This window comes from Argopecten irradians, chromosome 8 (genome assembly GCF_041381155.1).
Source record: "Argopecten irradians isolate NY chromosome 8, Ai_NY, whole genome shotgun sequence".
Taxonomy (NCBI): Eukaryota; Metazoa; Mollusca; class Bivalvia; order Pectinida; family Pectinidae; genus Argopecten; species Argopecten irradians.
Window position 1 is genome coordinate 13,186,978 of NC_091141.1, and position 19,690 is coordinate 13,206,667.

A 19,690-nucleotide genomic window follows, 5' to 3' on the forward strand; every position below is an offset into this window, starting at 1 on the left:
GAGACTATTTTCAAATTATTTTCTTGTCACTTGAACCACAATTCATATACCTGAATTGTTTCCTACCCATCCTCAATATTGAATGATTTCCTCCCATTTTGTCTCATTCTTCCCTTTCCATCTATCAGCTACTGATACAGTTATACAGTTTATAGAGAAGGATTATATTTCTGATTACAGTAACCTAATTTATCTTCCTGTATTATTAAATTTCAAACGTTTCTTTGGTGATAAGAATTGCAATAGAGTTTGCTGCTAATAAATTTAAACTGTAAATACAACAGAGCTTTTCAACTCTAAATTACAAAAATAGTATTTGCTGCAAAAATATCCATAGAAATACAATTGTCTTGCTTAAAAGTTGTTTAACTTTTAAATTTGAATTTGCTTGTTTTTATAGGTAACAGAAATGGAGGCTGAATTTGAAAAACAGCCCAAAGAGAAACCACACCAGCAAAGGTTTATGAAATCTCAGCAAGATCTCAAAGCTAAGATGGAGGAGCAAGCATTGGAAGGCGGGGCTTGTGCTGACGATGGTGAGCAGGGAAAATTTTCTTTAAAAAAACCCTTCTTATACGATTGCAGCAAATTAGAGAATTTTATAAAAATAGCTTTGTATAATAAAAAAATTATTGAACAAGCTCAATCATTTGTTATGACACAAGCTTCTAATAAATTCAAAGTCATGGGTATAAGATTCTATTTATCACATTACTAGTACATAGTTATAGAAATATAGGGAAATCTTTCCATTTCATTTCTGTAGGACAAAATCTGCCTCAGATGTGACATTTCCATCTACTGAGATAATTGTACAAAGATTTATGGCATGGTCATACTACATGGCCAGTTATGTGATAAATTCAGTATTCTTTTGTAATTAATTAATTAATTACAATACTGAAATCCAGCTTTATTGTGTACAGATGGCGGTGATGGAGAAGATGAGGTGGATGCTTATGAGATGTTACCAGAGGTGGATATTCTATCTCAACTCCCCAAAGATTACTATGATAAAGTGGTAAGTGTTACTGGACATCCTGACTCAACTCCCCAAAGATTACTATGATAAAGTGGTAAGTGTTACTGGACATCCTGACTCAACTCCCCAAAGATTACTATGATAAAGTGGTAAGTGTTACTGGACATCCTGTCTCAACTCCCCAAAGATTACTATGATAAAGTGGTAAGTATTACTGGACATCCTGACTCAACTCCCCAAAGATTACTATGATAAAGTTGTAAGTATTACTGGACATCCTGACTCAACTCCCCAAAGATTAATATGATAAAGTGGTAAGTATTACTGGACATCTTGTCTCAACTCCCCAAAGATTACTATGATAAAGTGTTAAGTGTTACTGGATATCCTGACTCAACTCCCCAAAGATTACTATGATAAAGTGGTAAGTATTACTGGACATCTTGTCTCAACTCCCCAAAGATTACTATGATAAAGTGTTAAGTGTTACTGGATATCCTGACTCAACTCCCCAAAGATTACTATGATAAAGTGGTAAGTATTACTGGACATCTTGTCTCAACTCCCCAAAGATTACTATGATAAAGTGTTAAGTGTTACTGGATATCCTGACTCAACTCCCCAAAGATTACTATGATAAAGTGGTAAGTGTTATTTGACATCCTGACTCAACTCCAAAAAGATTACTATGATAAAGTGGTAAGTGTTACTGGACATCCTGACTCAACTACCCAAAGATTACTATGATAAAGTGGTAAGTGTTATTTGACATCCTGACTCAACTCCCCAAAGATTACTATGATAAAGTGGTAAGTGTTTATCCTGCTAACTCCCAAAGACTATGATAAAGTGAAGTGTTATGACATCCTGACTCAACTCCCCAAAGATTACTATGATAAAGTGGTAAGTGTTACTTGACATCCTGACTCAACTCCCCAAAGATTACTATGATAAAGTGTAAGTGTTACTGGACATCCTGTCTAACTCCCCAAAGATTACTGTGACATCTATCAACTCCCAAGATTACTATGATAAAGTGTAAGTGTTACTGGACATCCTGTCTCAACTCCCCAAAGATTACTATGATAAAGTGGTAAGTGTTACTGGACATCCTGACTCAACTCCAAAAAGATTACTATGATAAAGTGGTAAGTGTTACTGGACATCCTGACTCAACTACCCAAAGATTACTATGATAAAGTGGTAAGTGTTATTTGACATCCTGACTCAACTCCCCAAAGATTACTATGATAAAGTGGTAAGTGTTACTGGACATCCTGACTCAACTCCCCAAAGATTACTATGATAAAGTGGTAAGTGTTACTGGACATCCTGACTCAACTCCCCAAAGATTACTATGATAAAGTGGTAAGTGTTACTGGACATCCTGTCTCAACTCCCCAAAGATTACTATGATAAAGTGGTAAGTATTACTGGACATCCTGACTCAACTCCCCAAAGATTACTATGATAAAGTGGTAAGTATTACTGGACATCCTGACTCAACTCCCCAAAGATTACTATGATAAAGTTGTAAGTATTACTGGACATCCTGACTCAACTCCCCAAAGATTACTATGATAAAGTGGTAAGTATTATGGACATCCTGACTCAACTCCCCAAAGATTACTATGATAAAGTGGTAAGTGTTACTGGACATCCTGACTCAACTCCCCAAAGATTACTATGATAAAGTGCTAAGTGTTACTGGACATCCTGTCTCAACTCCCCAAAGATTACTATGATAAAGTGGTAAGTATTGGACATCCTGTCTCAACTCTCCAAAGATTACTATGATAAAGTGGTAAGTGTTACTGGACATCCTGTCTCAACTCCCCAAAGATTACTATGATAAAGTGGTAAGTGTTACTGGACATCCTGACTCAACTCCCCAAAGATTACTATGATAAAGTGGTAAGTGTTATTTGACATCCTGACTCAACTCCCAAAGATTACTATGATAAAGTGTGTTACTAAGTGTTACTGGACATCCTGACTCAACTACCCAAAGATTACTATGATAAAGTGGTAAGTGTTATTTGACATCCTGACTCAACTCCCCAAAGATTACTATGATAAAGTGGTAAGTGTTACTGGACATCCTGACTCAACTCCCCAAAGATTACTATGATAAAGTGGCAAGTGTTAGTTGATATCCTGTCTAAACTCCCCAAAGATTTCTATGATAAAGTGTTAAGTGTTACTGGACATCCTGTCTCAACTCCCCAAAGATTACTATGATAAAGTGGTTTGTACTGGACATCCTGTCTAAACTCCCCAAAGATTACTATGATAAAGTGGTAAGTGTTAATGGACATCCTGTCTCAACTCCCCAAAGATTACTATGATAATGTGGTAAGTATTACTGGACATCCTGACTCAACTACCCAAAGATTACTATGATAAAGAGGTAAGTATTGGACATCCTGACACAACTCCCCAAAGATTACAATGATAAAGTGGTAAGTGTTACTGGACAACCTGTCTCAACTCCCCAAAGATTACTATGATAAAGTGGTAAGTATTGGACATCCTGTCTCAACTCTCCAAAGATTACTATGATAAAGTGGTAAGTGTTACTGGACATCCTGTCTCAACTCCCCAAAGATTACTATGATAAAGTGGTAAGTGTTACTAGACATCCTGACTCAACTTCCCAAAGATTACTATGATAAAGTGGTAAGTGTTACTGGACATCCTGTCTCAACTCCCCAAAGATTACTATGATAAAGTGGTAAGTTTGACATCCTGACTCAACTCCCAAAGATTACTATGATAAAGTGGTAAGTATTGGACATCCTGACTCAACTCCCCAAAGATTACTATGATAAAAAGTGGTCACTCCCAAAGATTACTATGATAAAGTGGTAACTGGACATCCTGTCTCAACTACCCAAAGATTACTATGATAAAGTGGTAAGTATTGGACATCCTGTCTCAACTCCCCAAAGATTACTATGATAAAGTGGTAAGTATTGGACATCCTGTCTCAACTCCCCAAAGATTACTATGATAAAGTGGTAAGTATTGGACATCCTGTCTCAACACTCCAAAGATTACTATGATAAAGTGGTAAGTATTGGACATCCTGTCTCAACTCTCCAAAGATTACTATGATAAAGTGGTAAGTGTTACTGGACATCCTGTCTCAACTCTCCAAAGATTACTATGATAAAGTGGTAAGTTTGAACTCAGGACTCTGGGTTACGAGTCTAAACCAACTGATCGAGCTAAAGAGAAGTTCTCTCTAGCCGAGTGGTATATTGCGACTAGTATTCACCAGGGTTACATACTCCCGCCTCAAGGACAGAACTCGTCCTCAAGTTTCCAGGGGTTAACAGCAATACCTGTGGGGCATGTCTGAGTATTTTCTGAGTCCCTACATGGGCGCCAATGTAACAGAGCACATGATTTGATACAAACATAAACACTGCCTCTGCCAGCATTTGAACTCGGGACCTCTGGGTTACGAGTCTGATGCCCACCAATCGAGCTTAAGAGAAGGTCTGTCTAGCTGTGCCATATATTGCGACTAGTAATCACCAGGGTTACATTTCTATTTCAATATAAGAAATTGACAATCTTTATCTAAAACCTACCATAACAAAGTTGGGGGAGAGAGATATATTACAATATAAGAAAAAGTATTTAAGAATTCTTTATCTTATCCCTTTATAGGAAGCTAAAAAGTGGCAGGAGAGGAAGGAAGTGTTGGAAGCCCTCCAGAAGTTAACAGACAGCCCCCGTATAGCAAGTGGAGATTACGGCAGTTTGGTGAAGACCTTAATCAAAGTAAGTCTGTACACAGGAAAATTATAAAACCAGTTGTTTTCTCTGAGATGATGTTCTGGAGATTTTGTGGGTCATTACAAAAATCTGTTCGCAATATGAACTTTTAGCCTGATCGCCAATTTTGATTTGTTTTGAATTTAAATTTCTTGAAAAATTTGACCAACAAAAATGTAATAATTCTCAGGAGTAGCCAGTAAAACAACTGATTTAATATGTAATTCCTACCACTTGGACATAAGACTTACTTAGTGAAACAAAACCTAGTGATAGACAGTCATGTAGGCTGTAAAATACTAACCAATTCCTACAAATCCTGATTCAGTAGCATCACTCAAACAATAATATTAAGGAGTTTTGTTTCTTATTTAGAATTACCTTATAAGATACAGGACAAACCAGCTTTATAAATAAAAATTGATGAAGCCTTTACTAATGACAGGTGGTCGGTAAAGATACCAATGTGATGCTAGTAGCTGCCGGCGCCAAATGTATGGCTGGACTTGCTAAAGGTCTGCGAAAGAAGTATGGGCCCTATGCTCTGAATGTAAGTATGGAACTTGGATAGAAGTATGGTTAATCATAAGATGGTACCATTGTGCTATGTTGTCCAATGTCTGCATTAACCAAGTGTTGAGCAAACTTGTGTGATATCAATTACATATTCTTGACTGGGACGGTAGTATTTCACCAGTTTCATGAATGTACACAACAGTATCCTTCCTTTGTTCCTAAAAAAACAACTGAAACAGAAATTTAGTAGTTCTGCAGTTTCAGACTACATCCCAAATATTTTTTGTGATGAAGCTGAACAAGTCTTTTGATGAAATATTCAGGTTTGTAACCAATTTAAAAAAAAACCATAATATAACTGTTATACTCAGGTTTGTAACCAATTTGAAAAAAAAAACCATAATGATTGTTGTTTATTTTAACAGACTATACAGGTTATTCTAGAGAAATTCAAGGAAAAGAAACAGATGGTGGTAGTTCAGCTCCGTGAGGCTGCAGATGCTGCTTTTATCAGTGTAAGTAACAGAAACCAGAGTCACAAAATAGCAATAACAACCATATTATGTATGGCCAACTGACATTAAACCATTCACATCAAGAATATGTGCTTTGTCACAGTTTTGATATTGTAGTCAAACCTATTATTTTTGAGTTGGAAGGAAAGTTTTAAAAGTTATCTCTAACTCATTCAGCCCTGACATTTCATAATGGACTGGTCTTGTCTTTGAATAAGAAGAGCCTAAATTAGTCTCTAGAGATGAATAAGTTAATGAAATTAATTGAAATCTGATGCAATGTAAAGCTTCACTATGACCAGCAAACTACCTAGATTGGAATAAGGTTGTACAAGTTAAAGATCAACTGAATAACGAGATGACATTGACTTGTTTACAGACGACATTAGATGCCATATCAGAAGATTTGGTTGCGGCTTTAGAAAATAAGAACCCATCCATCAAAGGAGAATCTGCCTATTTCCTGTCGAGATGTTTTGCCAAATCAACAATAAGCACATTGCCAAAGAAACTGTTAAAGCTGTTCTGTGCCAGTCTGTTAAAGGTAGGTCGTCATTTGAAATTATGTGATTTAAGATGTGATCTTTTAATTAAAATAAGTTATAGATTGATAAAGCGTGGTTCTATAAAATACATGCTACACATTTTGTTGCTAAATCTTACATGCAGAAATAATTTAGATTTTATCATAGGAATTTTAATGAGTGCATTTCTCATGTGATTGTAATATGATTTGTTTGAAAGAAATATTGAATCTTAATTTTATAATTTGTGAGTTGGGAACAGAATATTTGGTTTGGTTTTTGACAACAAAGTTTTGTACAGACATGTAATGACACTGCGCCTGAAGTGCGAGAACGGTCCTATGAAGCCCTGGGGATGGCAATGAAGGTTGTATCGGAAAAACACATCGTACCATTCCTCGTTGATGTGGACGCCATCAAAATGCAAAAGGTATGAACTCATTTCGAGCTTAACTAACACAGATAAAAAAAAACTAAAGGTATGAACTCATTCCGAGCTTATTATTATTATCCAAATGGTGTCTTGTTCTGTTTGGCAGGGCTTAAAGTGTTACCATGCATGTCTGTCTGATCCTGTCATGTCCCATCGGGTCATGTAGCATCCCACTTTGAAATATGGCATTTATTTCTACAGATATTGCTGGTTTTCAATCCATGTATTGAAACATCTATGTAGAAATGCAAAGGTGGGATAGGATGATTATTGAAAGACTGTTCATTTCAGAACTTTGTGAGAAATTAATTTATATATAAACCATAAAATGAAGTTATGAAATGCGTGGTGTCATGGCTTCATCAAATAAAAAATGAAAATGAGCTCTTTAGTTGCATTACATCTTTTTCATATTATGGAGTTAACCAATATGGGAAGATATCGATTGCGACGTCACTATTTTGTAAAAGAAGAAAGTCACATTATTTTATCTGAAAAATATGGCTTTATGCTTGAAAATATATGTTGTCATAATTGTTTCTTCTAAAATCTGTAATATGCAAGTACAGAATTGCTTGTCTTGGACCCTGATCACAGAATAAAAAACCTGTGATGTCAACACTTAGATTTATAATATGATTTCTTGATAACAGATCCAGGAGTGTTGTCAGGCTGCTGTTCTCCTCAATATGTATGGTGAGCCTCGTAGTGGTGGTGCGGCTGCTGCAGCACCAAAACCAAAGAAAGAAGAACCCAAACCAGTACAGAGACCCAGTACTGCACCAGCCAAAACTGCTGTAAGTTTCATACGTTTTATCTTTGAAATCACATATTTTGTATTCTTAGTAAGTTGATATTGTGTAATTTGATTTATTTTTTATAGATATCTTTCGATGTATACATGAAAGGTCCATTTATGAAATTTACATACAGTTTGAAGATGTTTGTGTCCTCATCAGCTTACTACAAATTAAAATCGCTATAGCATTCCTTTAATTGTATGTATAAAATGGAATTGGAAAAATATTTTGAAAGATCAAATTATGACTATCTAAAACATCTAGAATAAATGTATTATAATTGTGTTCTTAATTAATAATTTTGAAGTTCATTGATTTTGTAATGATTTTTCGTTTCTTTCCCAGTCTGCTGCGTCAAAACCAGCAGCAAGTAAAGGAGGGGTGAGTATTGACAACATCACAGTCAAATGAAAATTTTGTAAATTTTCATCAATATTATGTACTCAAAACTTGAAGAAAAAAATCAATTTGTAAAATAAATCAAATAAAGAAACCTATGCAGCTTTCATATTTTCATTCTTTAAATCGAGGTAAGTGAAATTGAGGTCTCAAAAAGGGGGAAGGGGCTTGTAGTCTCAAAAAGGGGGAGGGGGCTTGTAGTCTCAAAAAGGGGGAGGGGGCTTGTAGTCTCAAAAAGAGGGAGGAGGCTTGTAGTCTCAAAAAGAGGGAGGAGGCTTGTAGTCTCAAAAAGGGGGAGGGGCTTGTATGGGGGATAGTCTCAAAAAGGGGAGGGGATTTGTAGTCTCAAAAAGGGGGTGGGGGCTTGTAGTCTCAAAAAAACTGGAGGGGGGCTTGTGGTCTCAAGAAGGGGGAGGGGGCTTGTAGTCTCAAAAAGGGGAGGAGGCTTGTAGTCTCAAAAAGGGAGGGGCTTGTAGTCTCAAAAAGGGGGAGGTGCTTGTAGTCTCAAAAAGGGGGAGGGGGCTTGTAGTCTCAAAAAGGGAGGGGCTTGTAGTCTTAAAAAGGGGGAGGTGCTTGTTTAGTCTCAAAAAGGGGGAGGAGGCTTGTAGTCTCAAAAAGGGAGGGGCTTGTAGTCTCAAAAAGGGGGAAGGGGCTTGTAGTCTCAAAAAGGGGGAGGGGGCTTGTAGTCTCAAAAAGGGGGAGGAGGCTTGTAGTCTCAAAAAGAGCTAGGAGGCTTGTAGTCACAAAAAGGGAGAAGGGCTTGTAGTCTCAAAAAAGGGGAGGGGCTTGTAGTCTCAAAAAGGGGGAGGGGGCTTGTAGTCTCAAAAAGAGCTTGGAGGCTTGTAGTCACAAAAAGGGAGAAGGGCTTGTAGTCTCAAAAAGGGGTAGGTGCTTGTAGTCTCAAAAAAGGGGGAGGGGGCTTGTAGTGATAATGAAACTTATCAGTTTGAATAGAATTATTATTCAATATAAAATTTTATTGCAATAAACTTTCAATTTTTAATGACATATTCAAAATTAATTAATTTATTGAAACCAATTGTACATTTCATTGCTATAGCCACCAAGAAAGAAAGCTCCAGCCAAAGCAGCAGCCAAAGGAAAAGACAAGAAAGGAGGAGCACCGGACGGAAGTAACGAGTTTACAGAGAATGCACTGTCGGTAAGACACACAGTAGAAACAGAAAAACAATCCTTTACTTCAGTATTGAGATTATCCACTTGGTAAAACACAATTTTGATTATTACATTTTGACAAGACTAACAACCAGGGACCAGTTATTCGAAAGATGATTAAGCTAATCGGTTTTTGCATCAAGATCAAGATCCACATCAAGAAAAGAAATTTCCAGCTAATATAAATTGAACATAATTTGATATTCCATTCTCAACATACTTGTATATCTTTGAGAAAAGTTACATATGTATTGTATGTAATTACATATTTGTAGTTGAATGTGTGAATTTACAAGCTATTTGTAGTTCTATGGTGTGTGTTGACAGGCTATTTGTAGTTCTTGGTGTGTGTTAGATGTATTATTGTTCTTTGTGTTCTATGGTGTGTGTTGACAGGCTATTTGTATTCTATTGACTATGGTGTGTGTTGACAGGCTATTTGTAGTTATTGACTATGTGTGTGTTGACAGGCTATTTGTAGTTCTATATGTGTGTGTGTTGACAGGCTATTTGTAGTTCTATTATGACTATGGTGTGTGTTGACAGGCTATTTGTAGTTCTATATGACTATGGTGTGTGTTGACAGGCTATATGTAGTTCTATATGTCTATGGTGTGTGTTGACAGGCTATTTGTAGTTCTATGGTGTGTGTTGACAGGCTATTTGTAGTTCTATATGACTATGGTGTGTGTTGACAGGCTATTTGTAGTTCTATATGACTATGGTGTGTGTTGACAGGCTTTTGTAGTTCTATGGTGTGTGTGTTGACAGGCTATTTGTAGTTCTATGGTGTGTGTTGACAGGCTATTTGTAATTCTATATGACTATGGTGTGTGTTGACAGGCTATTTGTAGTTGACTATGGTGTTGTTGACAGGCTATTTGTAGTTCTATATGACTATGGTGTGTGTTGACAGGCTATTTGTAGTTCTATATGACTATGACTATGGTGTGTGTTGACAGGCTATTTGTAGTTCTATATGACTATGGTGTGTGTTGACAGGCTATTTGTAGTTCTATATGACTATGGTGTGTGTTGACAGGCTATTTGTAGTTCTATATGACTATGGTGTGTGTTGACAGGCTATTTGTAGTTCTATATGACTATGGTGTGTGTTGACAGGCTATTTGTAGTTCTATATGACTATGGTGTGTGTTGACAGGCTATTTGTAATTCTATATGACTATGGTGTGTGTTGACAGGCTATTTGTAGTTCTATATGACTATGGTGTGTGTTGACAGGCTATTTGTAGTTCTATATGACTATGGTGTGTGTTGACAGGCTATTTGTAGTTCTATATGACTATGGTGTGTGTTGACAGGCTATTTGTAGTTCTATATGACTATGGTGTGTGTTGACAGGCTATTTGTAGTTCTATATGACTATGGTGTGTGTTGACAGGCTATTTGTAGTTCTATATGACTATGGTGTGTGTTGACAGGCTATTTGTAGTTCTATATGACTATGGTGTGTGTTGACAGGCTATTTGTAGTTCTATATGACTATGGTGTGTGTTGACAGGCTATTTGTAGTTCTATATGACTATGGTGTGTGTATTGACAGGCTATTTGTAGTTCTATATGACTATGGTGTGTGTTGACAGGCTATTTGTAGTTCTATATGACTATGGTGTGTGTTGACAGGCTATTTGTAGTTCTATATGACTATGGTGTGTGTTGACAGGCTATTTGTAGTTCTATATGACTATGGTGTGTGTTTGACAGGCTATTTGTAGTTCTATATGACTATGGTGTGTGTTGACAGGCTATTTGTAGTTCTATATGACTATGGTGTGTGTTGACAGGCTATTTGTGTTCTATATGACTATGGTGTGTGTTGACAGGCTATTTGTAGTTCTATATGACTATGGTGTGTGTGTTGACAGGCTATTTGTAGTTCTATATGACTATGGTGTGTGTTGACAGGCTATTTGTAGTTCTATATGACTATGGTGTGTGTTGACAGGCTATTTGTAGTTCTATATGACTATGGTGTGTGTGTTGACATGGTGGTGGACAGGCTATTTGTAGTTCTATATGACTATGTGTGTGTGTTGACAGGCTATTTGTAGTTCTATATGACTATGGTGTGTGGTTGACAGGCTATTTGTAGTTCTATTCTATTGACTATGGTGTGTGTTGACAGGCAGGCTATATTTGTATATATGACTATGGTGTGGGTTGACAGGCTATATGACTATGGTGTGTGTTGACAGGCTATTTGTAGTTCTATATGACTATGGTGTGTGTTGACAGGCTATTTGTAGTTCTATATGACTATGGTGTGTTGTTGACAGGCTATTTGTAGTTCTATATGACTATGGTGTGTGTTGACAGGCTATTTGTAGTTCTATATGACTATGGTGTGTGTTGTAGGCTTTGTAGTTCTATATGACTATTGTAGTTCTATTTGTAGTTCTATATGACTATGGTGTGTGTTGACAGGCTATTTGTAGTTCTATATGACTATGGTGTGTGTTGACAGGCTATTTGTAGTTCTATATGACTATGGTGTGTGTTGACAGGCTATATTGTAGTTCTATATGACTATGGTGGTGTATTGACATATTTGTAGTTTCTATATGACTATGGTGTGTGTTGAGGCAGGACTATTTGTAGTTCTATATGACTATGGTGTGTGTTGACAGGCTATTTGTAGTTCTATATGACTATGGTGTGTGTTGACAGGCTATTTGTAGTTCTATATGACTATGGTGTGTGTTGACAGGCTATTTGTAGTTCTATATGACTATGGTGTGTGTTGACAGCTATTTGTAGTTCTATATGACTATGGTGTGTGTGTTGACAGGCTATTTGTAGTTCTATATGACTATGGTGTGTGTGTTGACAGGCTATTTGTAGTTCTATATGACTATGGTGTGTGTTGACAGGCTATTTGTAGTTCTATATGACTATGGTGTGTGTTGACAGGCTATTTGTAGTTCTATATGACTATGGTGTGTGTTGACAGGCTATTTGTAGTTCTATATGACTATGGTGTGTGTTGACAGGCTATTTGTAGTTCTATATGACTATGGTGTGTGTTGACAGGCTATTTGTAGTTCTATATGACTATGGTGTGTGTTGACAGGCTATTTGTAGTTCTATATGATATGGTGTGTGTGACTAGGCTATTTGTAGTTCTATAATGACTATGGTGTGTGTTGACAGGCTATTTTGTAGTTCTATATGACTATGGTGTGTGTTGACAGGCTATTTGTAGTTCTATATGACTATGGTGTGTGTTGACAGGCTATTTGTAGTTCTATATGACTATGGTGTGTGTTGACAGGCTATTTGTAGTTCTATATGACTATGGTGTGTGTTGACAGGCTATTTGTAGTTCTATATGACTATGGTGTGTGTTGACAGGCTATTTGTAGTTCTATATGACTATGGTGTGTGTATTGACAGGCTATTTGTAGTTCTATATGACTATGGTGTGTGTTGACAGGCTATTTGTAGTTCTATATGACTATGGTGTGTGTTGACAGGCTATTTGTAGTTCTATATGACTATGGTGTGTGTTGACAGGCTATTTGTAGTTCTATATGACTATGGTGTGTGTTGACAGGCTATTTGTAGTTCTATATGACTATGGTGTGTGTTGACAGGCTATTTGTAGTTCTATATGACTATGGTGTGTGTTGACAGGCTATTTGTAGTTCTATATGACTATGGTGTGTGTTGACAGGCTATTTGTAGTTCTATATGACTATGGTGTGTGTTGACAGGCTATTTGTAGTTCTATATGACTATGGTGTGTGTTGACAGGCTATTTGTAGTTCTATATGACTATGGTGTGTGTTGACAGCTATTTGTAGTTCTATATGACTATGGTGTGTGTTGACAGGCTATTTGTAGTTCTATATGACTATGGTGTGTGTTGACAGGCTATTTGTAGTTCTATATGACTATGGTGTGTGTTGACAGGCTATTTGTAGTTCTATATGACTATGGTGTGTGTTGACAGGCTATTTGTAGTTCTATATGACTATGGTGTGTGTTGACAGGCTATTTGTAGTTCTATATGACTATGGTGTGTGTTGACAGGCTATTTGTAGTTCTATATGACTATGGTGTGTGTTGACAGGCTATTTGTAGTTCTATATGACTATGGTGTGTGTTGACAGGCTATTTGTAGTTCTATATGACTATGGTGTGTGTGTTGACAGGCTATTTGTAGTTCTATATGACTATGGTGTGTGTTGACAGGCTATTTGTAGTTCTATATGACTATGTGTGTTTGACAGGCTATGTGTTCTATATGTGGTGTGTGTTGGACAGGCTATTTGTAGTTCTATATGACTATGGTGTGTGTTGACAGGCTATTTGTAGTTCTATATGACTATGGTGTGTGTTGACAGGCTATTTGTAGTTCTATATGACTATGGTGTGTGTTGACAGGCTATTTGTAGTTCTATATGACTATGGTGTGTGTTGACAGGCTATTTGTAGTTCTATATGACTATGGTGTGTGTTGACAGGCTATTTGTAGTTCTATATGACTATGGTGTGTGTTGACAGGCTATTTGTAGTTCTATATGACTATGGTGTGTGTTGACAGGCTATTTGTAGTTCTATATGACTATGGTGTGTGTTGACAGGCTATTTGTAGTTCTATATGACTATGGTGTGTGTTGACAGGCTATTTGTAGTTCTATATGACTATGGTGTGTGTTGACAGGCTATTTGTAGTTCTATATGACTATGGTGTGTGTTGACAGGCTATTTGTAGTTCTATATGACTATGGTGTGTGTTGATAGGCTATTTGTAGTTCTATATGACTATGGTGTGTGTTGACAGGCTATTTGTAGTTCTATATGACTATGGTGTGTGTTGACAGGCTATTTGTAGTTCTATATGACTATGGTGTGTGTTGACAGGCTATTTGTAGTTCTATATGACTATGGTGTGTGTTGACAGGCTATTTGTAGTTCTATATGACTATGGTGTGTGTTGACAGACTATTTGTAGTTCTATATGACTATGGTGTGTGTTGACAGGCTATTTGTAGTTCTATATGACTATGGTGTGTGTTGACAGGCTATTTGTAGTTCTATATGACTATGGTGTGTGTTGACAGGCTATTTGTAGTTCCATATGACTATGGTGTGTGTTGATAGGCTATTTGTAGTTCTATATGACTATGGTGTGTGTTGACAGGCTATTTGTAGTTCTATATGACTATGGTGTGTGTTGACAGGCTATTTGTAGTTCTATAAGACTATGGTGTGTATTTGTAGTTCTATATGACTACGGTGTGTGTTGACAGGCTATTTGTAGTTCTATATGACTATGGTGTGTGTTGACAGGCTATTTGTAGTTCTATATGACTATGGTGTGTGTTAACAGGATGAAGCTGTAGAAGAGAAGGCTACAGCAGTACTATCTGCAGAGACAGTGGCTCAGTTATCTAGCTCCAACTGGAAGGAGAGGCTAGCCAGCATGGAGAAGATAGCTACGGTCAGTATATACTCTATAGTGTCTGTTCTGTGATGTATGTAGGGCCACAAAACAATACCTTATAAACTGATGATCGACTACTCATCCAACCTAATGGTCTCATGGAGTGATGAATTGATATTAAAGGAATTAATATATTAAATGAGGTTTAGATTTTATATAGATTATCAACTAACAGGTTCAAGTGTAAAAGTTTTGTTTTCAAACATAAAAAGTCACTCAACTAATTGTTTCATATTTTACCATATATTTTTTTACGCATGTAAAAGTAAAGTAATAAAAAGATAAGAAGTTATTTGGTCTGCACCATGAGAGTGAAATAGTGGGAACTTCTAATATGTGATTTCAGACTCTGAAAGGACTCAGTAGAGACGAAATACCCTGTCAGGCGGTGCTGCGTACTGTGTGTAAGAAACCTGGTCTCAAGGACACCAACTTTCAGGTCCGCTTCAGTTTGTTGGTCATATGATATAAATACAGTTATCTTTAACAAACTCTCTTTCTTGTGAGATTTATCTGTTTACAATCCAAGTAAATTCACAAAAGTTCATCTCTGCAAATTAATATCTACATGTATATTGATAGCAGTATTTGCACTCAGTTTTAAAATTTTTAAATAAAATTAATTTGGGATTGTTAACCTTCGCGAACTTATTCTGAAATGGAAAGGAAATTGGTTTACAGTTTTTAATTCATCAAATGTTTTATTTGAAAGAGAAAAGCTTTATTTGTTCATTAAATTTTAATAGAATTATTATCTCTTCCTACCGTAAACTTTTCATACATCAGGTGCTGAAGATACGTGTGGAAGTAGTGGGGAGCTTGGCAAAAAATGCCAAGTTTTCTCGAGTATCTGCCGAGTATTGCCTGTCAGACCTTGTGGACAAAGCGGGTGATGTGAAGAATGGAGCGGCTGTTCAGGAAACCCTAAGTTGTATAGCTGAGGCCTTGTCTCTCGACTTTGTCGGCAGAGAGGTAGGTTGTCTTGATAAAACTGTCTCTATCGTCACTGTAACCACAGAATTATTACCTTGTTTGTAGGGATTAAACAGTTCAAGTCAACCAATATGTTTATTTGGATATTGATGCTGTTAAATGTTTCTACATTATCAACTCCTGACAACAATTGAGGACCATATCTAAATGTGCATCAAAAATTCCAAAAATTGCTTGCATTGTAATTGATGAAATTTTCTTGCACCATTTTTCGTAGGTAATGAAACTTGCGTCCGAGCAGAAAAATCCCAAGAACAATTCCGAATGTATGAACTGGCTGGGGAATGCAATAAAAGAGTTTGGATTGAAGTGAGTATAAATCTTGTTGTAAATAAATGGAAAAATGGAAGTAAAACAAATTTAAAGCAAAACAAATTACAGTAAAACCCTTATAACTTCTAACAGCTGTGGACCAGATCAATAGTTCAGGGAATAAAGGGTATTCAACTTATCTGAGGTTGGTCACGATCGATCATCCACAGTTAAATTGTCTGGTCTTGAACTATGACAAACAATATGTGTCAATAACATTTCAATTACCATGATTTTCAGCATTTAGAATTTTTTTTTTTTATAGCAATATCAAGTTGAGAAAAAAAAAAATTACATGAAAATGAACATTTGATTAAATGGGGATATATTTCTGTTCGAGGAATAAGGGGTATTCGACGAATAACTGTTTCAGCCCTCCAAGGTTATGTATTGAATTAATGAAATATATAGCGACATGAATTATATTTGACCTGGGGAAGGGGTTGTGATCAGTTGGATGAATAGGGTTGGGTATACTGTCGATAGGGGGTATTCGAGGATTTTGAGTAAAATGAACTTGTTCTGCTGTGGCAGTATAAGTATAATTGTAGAAGAAGGTCTTTTAAAATCAAAACAAGAAGACAAGTTATCTCATGTTTACAATTTTTACTTTCAGGATAAATGCAAAACCTTTGGTGGCACAGATAAAGAAATCTTTTGGAGCTACAAACCCCGTAAGTTTGTTTTTCACTTCATGTCTCCAGACCAAAACATGTTACAGTACAACTTGAAGAAAGCACATCTTTATATAAAGGACACTTGCCTGTAAAAAACAGATTCATCAATCAAATTTTTTCAATTTACTTAATAATTTACCTTATTTTGGTGAATTTTCGCGATTGAGGTGAAGCTTTTAAGTTCATCCCTGAGAGCTTATATCTACAATTAAACTGAAAGGTATTAATTTCCATTCAACTTTGAATTTGGGAAGCTTAATTTCTTTGAAATGGATATTGTGAAAATTCAGGATCTGTGAAATAAAGTTGGTTTTACAGCATAGATGGATAATAATGGAGAAGATAACTTCAAATGAATAAGATTTGGACGTAAAGTGTATGTCCAAATTAAGTTTAGTTTCTTCTTGAAAGTGCTAAGCGAGTGACAGAATATGATTTGTTGTGTTGACAGGCTGTAAGAACCTCGGCCATTAATTTGGTGTGTGTCCTATACCTATACATGGGGGCCGCTGTCAGGACGTTCTTTGAAGACGAGAAAGCAGCACTTCTTCAACAGATAGATGCAGAGATTGAAAAGGTATGCGACAAATATTCATATATGGTTATCAAATAACTGTAGCTAATGTAAGTTTCAGACATATTCCGTAAAACTGCTAACTCTGATCTTTGTAAATGTCCCTTGAATTGATATTTATGCACATGTGCTTTATATGTAAACAGATTGAAATTCTTATTATAATTTTAGTGTTTCCAACTTTCACTCTAAAGTCCCATAAAGTCTGTTTCATAGTTTACATTCACATCATTTACTTGATTTGGAGATTTTACATTATTATAAAGCAGGGCACTATTAATTAGGGTCACGGTGGGTGAGTGCTTAAGATGTCCCGACATATTACCACAAGCTATCACCTGGGTTGCAAGTTTAAATCCCATGCGTGGCAGTTGCCATATTCTGACTGAAGGCTGATGTTTTTTCTCTGGGCATTCTGTCTTTCCTCCACCATCTAAACCTGGCACATCCTCAAAAGACTGTTAATAGGATGCTAACTCGATCACCCCTGATGGCATGTTTGAACTCTTCTTATTTAAATGGTAGAAGAGTTCATTATGAATTTTTAGGGGTGAATGAGTTAAAAGAAACCAAATCAAACCACCGTAGCATTATTTAGGCTACTACTATGTTACTTTACAGGTAAAGGGCGAGAAGCCTCCAGCTCCAACTAGAGGACCAGTCACGTCTACTGGGGGTGACGAGGAGGATGAAGACGAGGAAGAGGGTGGTGAGGAGGGAGAAAGTAATGTGGCGGATCTCATACCAAGGAATGATATTGGGTAGGTAACAGAAACCAGGGCAGTTTCTGGTCAAGATATGATTACTGTAAACCATCTTATTTTAGTGTATGAACTGAATGTACAGAAGTAAATCAATACAAATATGTCTAAACTACAAAAACGATAGCATTTTTAACTATAAATCGCGAAAATAAATAGCTGCAGAAAAGTCATTATACATGGTGTAAACATGAAATCAAGTTGACATGGAAATCAGCTGGGTTTACTCTATAACACTGAAAGCATGTTTGAACCTTGTCCTATATCAACATATGTTATCCTAAGGAGACAGTGTTGAGATCTTATTTGATGAAATTGATAATTGATTATTGCTTCAGTCAAACCCTGTTTAGTTGTTCAGTGTATGTTTTATTCTTTAGGGAGAAATTTACCCCTGAATTCATGGCAGAGATGGCTGACAAGAACTGGAAGGTCAGGAAAGAATCGCTAGAAAAAGTGGCCGCCATTCTAAATGAAGCCAAGTTCATAAAAGCCAACCTTGGCCCTCTACCTGAGTCCATTAAGCTCCGACTTGGGGATTCCAACAAAGTACTGGTAGGTTTGATTATCACACTAGTTGTAGGGCATTTTATTCTGTACATGTTGTTCTGTGACCATCTCCCCAAAGGATCTACCGGTATATGTCATTTTGTCCTAGAAGTTCTACATTTACCATTTGGTGTAGCCAGTAGAGTACTGGTAGCCGGTAGAGTTCATGTTGTGAGTAATTTATTGTAAGCATGCTAGGGTGCGAGATACACTTTATAAAAATAAAACATGAAGAAATCATTAAAATGGCTTGAAAAGGTGTTTTGCTGAAAGTATACAATTATGGAGAGTCCACCACCTAATGTCTTACTAATATTCGTTTTGCTCTTCATTAGTGTTAAATCCTACCAATATTATTCCAACAAAAATTATATAGAAGTTTATGTTTCTTCTGTTACAGGTGAATATGACAATAGCCATTTGTTTAACCTTGGCCAAAAATATGGGACCTCACTGTAAACATCACATCAGAGTCATTGGTCCAGCTCTCATCAGTTGTCTTGGAGACAGTAAGGTAAAGGAAAAGTTTAAGGGACCGTAAGATAAAGATCAAAATGTAGGGGTCAGTAAGAAAAAGATCAAAGTGTAGGCGACAGTAAGAAAAAAGGTCTAAGTGCAGGGGACAGATAGAAAAAGGTCAAAGTGTAGGGGACAGTAAGAAAAAAGGTCAAAGTGTAGGGGACAGTAACAAAAAAGGTCAAAGTGTAGGGGACAGAAAGGTAAAGTTTAAAGTGTAAAAGACAGTAAGATAAAGGTCAAAGTGTAGGGGACAGTAAGATAAAGGTCAAAGTGAAGGGGACAGTAAGGTAAAGGTCAAAGTGTAGAGATTAAAAAGTCAGAATAGCTGTTGTAGCATATAGACCCCTTTTATTGATGTAATTGTAATTTATTTTATGACGAGTTCATTTTAGATGAAACTTTTTCATGATAATTTATTTTTGGGAATTCTAATTATATGCAAATTTCAATGGCATGCAAACATGTGTTGTTTTTACAGTATTGTGTATTGATTTGTTACAGCCTGCATTGAGGGCGGCGGCCGTAGGAGCACTCAATGCCTGGGTGGACCAGTGTAACTTGGTACCATTGGTGGAGTCGGAGGCTATCCTCGATGCTTTACGGTTAGAAAACCCAAACCTTAGGCAGGAGGTAAGGGGACCTATTATTTCAGGGTAGAGATTGTAATTCTCAAAATCTTGTAGTTTACCTGATCCAATTGTGTG

General features: G+C 36.6%; 1 protein-coding gene across 1 annotated transcript in view; it reads left to right on the forward strand.

Annotated features, from left to right (window-relative positions):
• The window catches only part of LOC138329417 (cytoskeleton-associated protein 5-like), a 45,709-nt gene that overhangs the window by 9,143 nt on the left and 16,876 nt on the right, over positions 1-19,690 (forward strand). Inside the window, exons 7-26 of the mRNA XM_069276406.1 lie at positions 401-536; positions 927-1,021; positions 4,661-4,774; positions 5,214-5,318; positions 5,710-5,799; positions 6,179-6,343; positions 6,625-6,753; positions 7,410-7,553; positions 7,902-7,937; positions 9,016-9,117; positions 14,488-14,598; positions 14,948-15,040; positions 15,388-15,573; positions 15,812-15,903; positions 16,523-16,580; positions 17,035-17,160; positions 17,779-17,918; positions 18,299-18,473; positions 18,868-18,981; positions 19,488-19,616. Of these exons, the coding sequence (XP_069132507.1) occupies positions 401-536; positions 927-1,021; positions 4,661-4,774; positions 5,214-5,318; positions 5,710-5,799; positions 6,179-6,343; positions 6,625-6,753; positions 7,410-7,553; positions 7,902-7,937; positions 9,016-9,117; positions 14,488-14,598; positions 14,948-15,040; positions 15,388-15,573; positions 15,812-15,903; positions 16,523-16,580; positions 17,035-17,160; positions 17,779-17,918; positions 18,299-18,473; positions 18,868-18,981; positions 19,488-19,616 (2,340 nt within the window). The remainder of the gene's footprint in view (positions 1-400; positions 537-926; positions 1,022-4,660; positions 4,775-5,213; positions 5,319-5,709; positions 5,800-6,178; positions 6,344-6,624; positions 6,754-7,409; positions 7,554-7,901; positions 7,938-9,015; positions 9,118-14,487; positions 14,599-14,947; positions 15,041-15,387; positions 15,574-15,811; positions 15,904-16,522; positions 16,581-17,034; positions 17,161-17,778; positions 17,919-18,298; positions 18,474-18,867; positions 18,982-19,487; positions 19,617-19,690) is intronic.